We start from the raw sequence: 8385 nt of genomic DNA, 5'->3' as shown, positions 1-8385 counted from the left end.
CGCCTATTTTTTATTGACTTCCATAGAGTCCTCTGTTCTCCTATTCTTTCTAATACCTCTTCATTTCTAACCTTTTCTACCCACGATATCCTCATTATCCGCCTATAACACCACATTTCATTTACTCATAAGAAAAAATATCTATTTATATACAACACTAACTTGTATTTCAATAACAAATAATTGAGCAAACAAATTCAATGGGAGCAATGACTTTGCATGGTTATTCAAGTACAAAATTTAGACTTTACTAAACAATGTAACTTGTAGTTAAAATAAAAAAAAGAATAATAACATACATTTGAGCAAACAAATTCAATGCGAGTGTTGGCTTTGCATGATTTTAGAAAGTTTGGATTTTGGCTCATAACCTGTTGTTTTAAGTTTCAAACACGACTCTAAATTTTCATTTATTAGTTGGTTTCTTACTTTAATTTTAATTATATTGATGCAAGGGCTCGCACGAATATGTCGATCTGAAGATAGTCAGCACTCCACATGCCAACTTCTTCACCTCACTGTAACAATCTGGAAGACTATTGGGATGCGGTGAACAGCGAGTGCAAGTGGTTGAGAGATAGAATCAGTGCCTAATCCTCATTAATCAATTCAGAACGGTTTTTAAATGTTTTTTTCTTTTGATAAAATAAATAATCTTTTCGTATGCAACTAAAAAGCCGCAGCTTCACATCCAAAGAGCCGCATTTGGCTCGCGAGCCGCAGGTTGCCGATCCCTGCTCAGGGGAAAGCATTTTAGGTTTACGGTAAACTCAGAGAAAAAGAATAATACGAAATGTAAGAGCGAAATAATCCTTGAAGACGTAAAATAAAGCAATAAATCAATTATGGGATTACTGCAAGTTTGAACTTGCCGGACTATCATAAACCTGCGGGTGAATGGTGAGGCTATTTTAAACGTTTGAAATGTTTTGTTAAAAGATTAGTTAAACTTACTTACTGTTGCCCATGTTCTTCAATTGTCACAATAAATGATGTATTAAAAAATTCGTATAAATCGCTTTAGTGGTTTGCGAAAAAATTAATTTTGAATTAATGCCACTTTTCTAGTTGAGTGTTAATTTTGGTGCGTATTGTATTTTATATGCATGCAATCAATGTGGAAGCGAAAAGCTGTTCCTAGGCCAATCAATTTGTTTACTATTTAGTCCTTTCAAATTGTTAATTTTGGTTCAACATTTTTATACCAAATGCCATTAAATTAGCCGAATTTACATACGTCGTTTATATGAATAATTACTATTAAAATGCTGTCAATAATGTCATTAAATCTTTTATTAGATTCATAAAATTTGATTGACCTATCAAGCGATGCGTACTGAATCGGTTAGATTACACCACCCACAAAAACAAAAGCATTTTTCTTGCCGATTACAACGAAACTTATTTAGGTAAACATAAAACACACAACAAGTGCATGCAGTAACAGTTAATACTGCTATTTTATTTATAAATACCCGTTTCCTTTAAACTTGTGCGCTGTAAGATGAATTTAAACGATAAATTTGCTTTTTAACTTTTTATCGTGGAAGAATTAAGTATAAAATTGTTAATTTTTGTGATTTTTTTCAACATTGTAAATTAAGGTACTCCGACCGAGTTGTGGAATAATAAAAACAATGACTACATGAAAATATATAAAATAAAATAGTCTATATCTCCAAATAATATTTCAAAGAAAACCTAAAAATTCTTAAAATAAAATGTTAACCGAATATTAGTATTTACAAAAAGTTTTATTGCATACTAATTACTTTAACTTGATCTAAACAGTTACTCACTATACATCGACTAGAAATAGATCAGATTAATATAAAAATAAAATGACGTAATTAAATAATCCTTACTATTATTATAAATGTCAATGTGAGTATGTTTGTTTATTACTATTTCGTACATAAAATTTCGTACACACATTGTCAGGGGCACAAAAAAGGATTAGGGTACCTTTTATTCAGAAGAAAGATACTGTTCCCCTAGACAAATATTTTCAGTCTCTCTCCAGTCTTTCACAGTCTTTCAGGATCTCTCAGAGCGTTTCTCACAGTCTTTCAGTCTCTCAGTTATTCCTTAGGTGTTTTTATGGATCTCTCACAGTCTCTGTATGAGAGACTCGAAGGATAAAATTTTTAATTCAGAGATTCGAGATTCGAGATTCTCACAGAGAGACTGAATGAATAAAACTGAAAAATTGAAAGACTCGAGTCTCTCGTAGAAAGACTGGGATCTCTAAAATATGTTCAAAATTTTAACCATGTTTATCGAGACACCACTTATTGAGAGATTCGAAGCTCTCATTCAGATATTCGAGTCTCTCGTTCAGAGATTTCGAGTCTGTCGTTCAGAGACTGGATACGAAATGAGGATCTCTCTATGAGCGACTCGAGTCTCTCGTTCAGAGATTCGAATCGCTCGTTCAGAGACTGGATACGAAATGAGGATCTCTCTATGAGCGACTCGAGTCTCTCGTTCAGAGACTGTAAACAGTTTTTTTGAAAGTCTTTCTCAGCGACACTATAGAGACTCGATGAGAGACGGAGACTCGAGTCTCGCTCTCAGAGACTCTGAGAGACTGAACATTTTTATCTCGGGATCCCCAGAGATAGAAACATTAGTTTTAGGTGGTCGTCAATGAATTTAATACGTATTTATAGTAAAAATTTCATATTTCAGGTTTTAGCTATGCATTAACATTAATATATTTATTGCTACTTCATCCGAAATGAAATTTCGGCCGGACTACCTTAATCGTAAAAATTCGTCAATGCAAGTATTCGTTATTTGTTTAACATTATTATTTTACTTACATAAATAACTTAAGAAGAAAACGTCCTGTCTTAAGAGAAATTCTTAACAAACAGGAAATATCAGTTTCTTTTTTAATCCAGGATTTTAGTTAATATAAGGTGTTGCATGGGAAAATTTCAATGCTAAGTCTAAAGGTGTGATAAACATTCAATTGGCTAGCAAACATTACTGTACTCGTGATTTTTGATTTGATTATGGGATTATGATTATAAACGTTTGTAAATAATACTGGAGACACTTAGTTTTNACACCCGTAAATGAAAGAAAGGTTATTGTACATTTTAAATTATTATCTTATCAAAGTATTGCTTAAATTTACTACATTCAATTTATTGTCGGGTCGTTTTCAACCCCTAAAAACAAAAAGCACACATTAGAAGCATATAACTTACATAGAGAAGGGTGAGATAAGTTTAATAGATAACTTCTTAAGGTTATCGTCGTACACTGGACTATAATAGAGGCATATTAGGGAAATTACGTATTCTTAACGGTCATCTATACAGGAAAAAGTCCCACGGAGTTAAATCGGGGGATTATTGCGGGTGGTTGGTGGTAATTATTTATTCTTTTGTGAAAACTGACGAATAGTCAAGAAGTATTTTAATAATAGAGGATTCATCTCTTCTCCCGTGCTAAATCCGGAAGAGTACCAGAGTGATGTGATCTTAAATTAAATATATTAAAGATTCCATTTACTAGGTGGGTGGGAACCAAAGAGTAACCAATTTATAATGCACGACGTCCCGGTAATAACAGTAACTATCAACATTGTCATATTTAAACTTTCGAGGTGCAGGTTTTTTATAAAAATTAAACGATTGTTATTTTCTAGTTTTATTCAAAATCAACACACGTACATATATAAATTTGTAATGAACGCCATTTTAAACTGAGTACGACACTTTATTACAACATGTACCTACATAAAACTATTAATTAGACATCAAACTATCAGACTTTAATGCATCGTCTTAATAATAACAATTATTAAGTTAAAAATGTATTTTCCTTATGTTGATTTACTGATTTTATTCTTTTACCAATTCATTTCCTGAAAATTTAAGAGCACCACCATGTAAGACAAGATAAGCGCGATAATCTGCAAAATAGTACAATTAATTCTTGTAATGCATAAACATATATGTACGTATATGAGTGCCTTACATGTAAGAAAAATTGGGAATTCATGATGAAAATTCCACATACAGAAAATTGAAGTGGTGCTTGAAACTGTGTGTGGCAATAAAGGGTAATCTAAAACAGAAGAACAATTAAAATTGGCATTAAATCAATGAGAGTATAAAACTCTGAAGAACTTGTAAACTCCCTATAACGAAACTGAAAGATTCAATGGTATCCTTTCTTTACCTGCAGAGAATTTTCGTTATGTAAAGAACGAAAAGAACTCCAAAGAGTTAGTAAAATTAAAGAAGCAGTTTATGTTATAAGGAGTTATCGATATAAATTTAGGTCGGAGTTTCGAAAGGGGACATTGTTATCTATCTTAACCTAACCTGCGCTCCCTAACGTAACGTAACACAAACTAACTTAACTTATGTCAGGTTAGGTTCGGTTAGGGTTGATATCAGTTCTCCACTTCCTACATTTTATTACTACACTTCCTGGGGAGTTAATGAACATTATCCGGTAATAAATTGATGCCAATGTAAAGGTTCATCTGTTCTTTCTAAACTACCGTCACGGAAAAAAAGGATTTTTTTAATTAAAAGTCGCCAAAAATCCTTTTAGACCATAAAGGAGTGTGTGGTAAAAATTTGTAGCCGATCTACTGTTTTCTACGCATCATTTACTTAATTCTAAAAGACATTCATGATTAGTTTAGGTTTAGGCGATGAACACAAATTAGTATCGCATTAATAAGTAGGTATTAATGACCAATTGTAAGACTAAAGCTGAATGTACATAATTAAAACTAAAAAAGGAGAAAAATAACACTTTTCAGGTATTCGCGGACATGATTGCGTTCAAAGTATGTGATTTCAGATTGTAGGAGATTGCAGTTTATTTGAATCTAAGAACTTTTATTTTTAACTTGATTAGAAACAAATGCATATAAGTTTCGCATGAGCTATTGAAAATTGATTCATCATCAAATGGCTTCCTGTCGATACAGCAATTTTCAATGTTCACAGAAATAACAGTTCAATAGTTTCGGGAAAACGTATATAACCGACCCTTTAAACGTAATAGCAGTAGGAGAGTAGGACAATTAATTGATTTGTTACTAACTTATATATAAATTTAAATCAAGATAAAAAAAAAACTTACTTCTCGTACATCTCTTCTTCTATTTTCCTCGATACGCCTCTTATAATAACTGATAGCCAGTTGTTTGCTCTAAAAATCGATTTTTAATAATTTTGTGCGTACTTACTTCAACCGTTTCCATTTCTGTTTTTTTACCTTTTTGTTGAGTAGTTGACATCTCCATGATAAGAAAAACAGTTTAATAATATTTAAAGAAATGTAGAATATGTATGTTGGACTTCGCATTGGAACCGAAGCAGTAAAACTCACACATGCAATATATAAACAATAAGTCAAATTAACAATTCCATATATAATTGACAACAGTAATAATGATCCGAAAACCTTCTGTAGCATCTCGTACGACCCGTTTATACTTTCGTAGTCAGTTAGGTATAGCAGAAAGTGCTTAATTGGTTTGTCATTTTCGATTTTCCTGTTTAAGTCGTCTAACTGATTTTCTAAGCAAATTAGTAAAACTAGTAGAGTCAGATCGTTTATCAAGAAAACAAATCCAATTAAAAATGAACAAATGGCGAAAAGAAGGTGGACAACAGAAGGCCAGTCTAATGTAAGAAATGGATCAAAGAATGGCATTAATTTAACAATAGCAATCACATTAGCAAAAATTTTTAGTCGCTTCAAATCATGATTTCCCATTTTCGAGGTGATTTCTTCTACAACGTCATTTAATGGTTTTGATTTTTTGAAACGTATTATTTGGAAAACCAGAAATAAAAACAAGTTAAAAGAGTTTAGAAACACTGAAATGTTTTCACGATAATTACGTGGTGGTGTAAGAAAGTATGTTGAAAGTAGTCCAATCGGCATAGCAAAAGTGACGGCCAATGGTAAAAATAATAAAACTTTATATTTTTTGTGTTCAATTGACTGAACACCACAAACACTCCATATGCTGAGTATAAAATTCATGTTACGGAAGCTACCGCCGGACTGTCGAAAATGCCGATTACTTTTTTTATCAGATGATAGTCTGTATGTTGAAATTATCGTTCACGCTTTTTATTAAGCACTACTTATAAAATATTTCGAATCAGATAATGCCTTGCAGTTGTAAATTCTAGACTTCCAAACTATAATAATTGCTTCGATTAACTTATGAAAAATTAATCGGCCTATTACAACCGAGTGTGATCAAGTTGGGAATTTTTCGACGTCTATCTAAAGTAGATAGTAGATCTATGTATTAGGAATTGTGTTCGGAACGATTCGAATTTTGTAGTATTATGTAACAGAGACGTTATTAAAATTTGACCAAAAACTTTGAATAAAATAAGAAACAACGAATAATATAGAAAACTTTTAACTGATTTTTGGCAGTGAATATGCCTTGATTTCAACTTCGAAACAAAAAAATATTTTGTATCAATCTCTATTAATAATGAGCGTAAAACTTTTTAATACGTTTAAATAAGAATTGAAACTTTAAAATTGCATTTATTTCAAGAATTGAATGAGGAACGTTCTTTCAAATTTTTATTTGTCTCGTAGCATTTTGACATACCTCCCAAACATCCTTAACATCTTGCATTTATTTAGTTGTGGAATTTCGGGTTTCTAATAGTGTTTTATTTATTTTGACTGTTCTTTTGTTCGATGCTTTTATAAACGTGCTTCTTTTCGTCTTTTTACCGTTTAAGCAAAATTAAATCCATTTTTATTGAAATTATAAATGGTTTTCGTTGAAACATTAATGCCCAGGTTAATCGGTGAATAAACGGTGGAGGAGCCTGCCATGCGAATAAATTTTTCTAAATTAAGTTTTTACACACGATGAAAATGCATTTAAACGCAAAATTAAATACCTTTATAATTGTGCTTTTGGAATTTTTTACTCTTTTCGAGTATATATATGTATATAGTGATTGCGATGTTTTTTAAACACCTTCTATACGTATATATATATGCGGATTAAACTTCTTGATGTTTGTATTGACTTTGAGACATGTTTTCGATTAAAACACCATTTATTTAAAAAGTTTACTGACAGCACACTTCTTTGATTATTACAATATTTGCATGCCTGTAGCGGTTCACTCTTAATCTATGTAGTATGACAGGCATTAGGGAAATTACGACAATACACTTTTTTGTTTACACAGCCATCTACAGGTTGATTTTAAATTAAAGAATAACATTTTTTCAAACATAATCTTCGTCTTTATTTTTGTTGTTCTTTACTCTCCAGTATTCATTATCATGGAGCAGCTCTTTCTGAAAAGAAAATATTCTAAAGCTCATCGATAATATACAATATACATATTTTTTTTTTTTATTTAGAATAAGAGAAGATATCAAAAAACGAATAACATTTTTATTTGCATTATCTTTTAAGTATATTTAACTCCTATTTACTTGAGCGACATTCCAATAAAGTTAACTATATATAGCGTAAAAATAACCTGATGTAAAATCAGAAACTTACCTGTTAAATCTATTAATATTATTCCGTTGTATTTATGTATTTACTTAAGTATATGGGTCTCAATATTACTAGGAAGTAACATTTTGTTAGTGTTTATCTACTAAAGTGTATTATGTTAATAATACGTTAAATTAAAAAGAAAATTAATAGGATAGTCGAAAGATTTTCGTTGCCAACTGTTTAGTGTTTTGAATATATTGAAAGGAATCAAAATTATTTCTGAATTAAATTATGTATTGGAAATATTTAGTTTATCTGTAGGCATAAAAAAATAAATTTCAAAAGATCCGGTTGCTCCCAATGCCTGATAGTAAATAAGAAAATTATGGGATCGTACACATACGCAAAAGTCAATAAAATGTTAGGTAATAAAGAATTACTGTAACTAAATATAATCAAGAGTAACTGTTATAAATATGGGCAATAAAAGATGATATCATTTTCTGTATCTTCTCTGGAGTTGTATTTTGTACATTGAAGACAGACTTTGCTTACAATTCCTTTTATGATTTGTTCCAAATAAGGATAAAAAGATTTGAAATATTTCAGTTAGCAGCAGATGTCAGTAGGTCGTAACTCGATGTACATTTTACAGTACTGGCTTTAAAAAAAGTGAAACCCGGGCCTAAAGTTTAAAGAAAGCTGTTGGGCGCCTTATCTCGTAATCATAAACGATAAAAAAATGAATGACATCAAGATCACGAATATTTGCTTGACGGAGTAATGGAAATGGCGGTCCTAGATAATTTTTCAGTGAGACCCTAAAATTGTACTTTACCCTTGATTCTACGGGGCCCCAAATAGGTAACTCCCCCAACCCGTTGTTTCGCCAATTTGTTACT

At 31.2% G+C, this 8385-nt stretch overlaps 1 protein-coding gene across 1 annotated transcript in view; it reads right to left on the bottom strand.

The window, feature by feature from the left end:
- Nucleotides 1-1327: 1327 nt before the first annotated feature.
- LOC112904650 overlaps nucleotides 1328-8385 on the bottom strand; it is a 16373-nt gene continuing 9315 nt past the window's right edge. Inside the window, exon 3 of the mRNA XM_025975259.1 lies at nucleotides 1328-1497. Coding sequence (XP_025831044.1) covers nucleotides 1462-1497 — 36 coding nt within the window. The 3' untranslated portion in view covers nucleotides 1328-1461. The remainder of the gene's footprint in view (nucleotides 1498-8385) is intronic.

This window comes from Agrilus planipennis, unplaced genomic scaffold (genome assembly GCF_000699045.2).
Source record: "Agrilus planipennis isolate EAB-ADULT unplaced genomic scaffold, Apla_2.0 scaffold174, whole genome shotgun sequence".
NCBI lineage: Eukaryota > Metazoa > Arthropoda > Insecta > Coleoptera > Buprestidae > Agrilus > Agrilus planipennis.
This window is presented reverse-complemented; position numbering and strand designations above follow the sequence as displayed.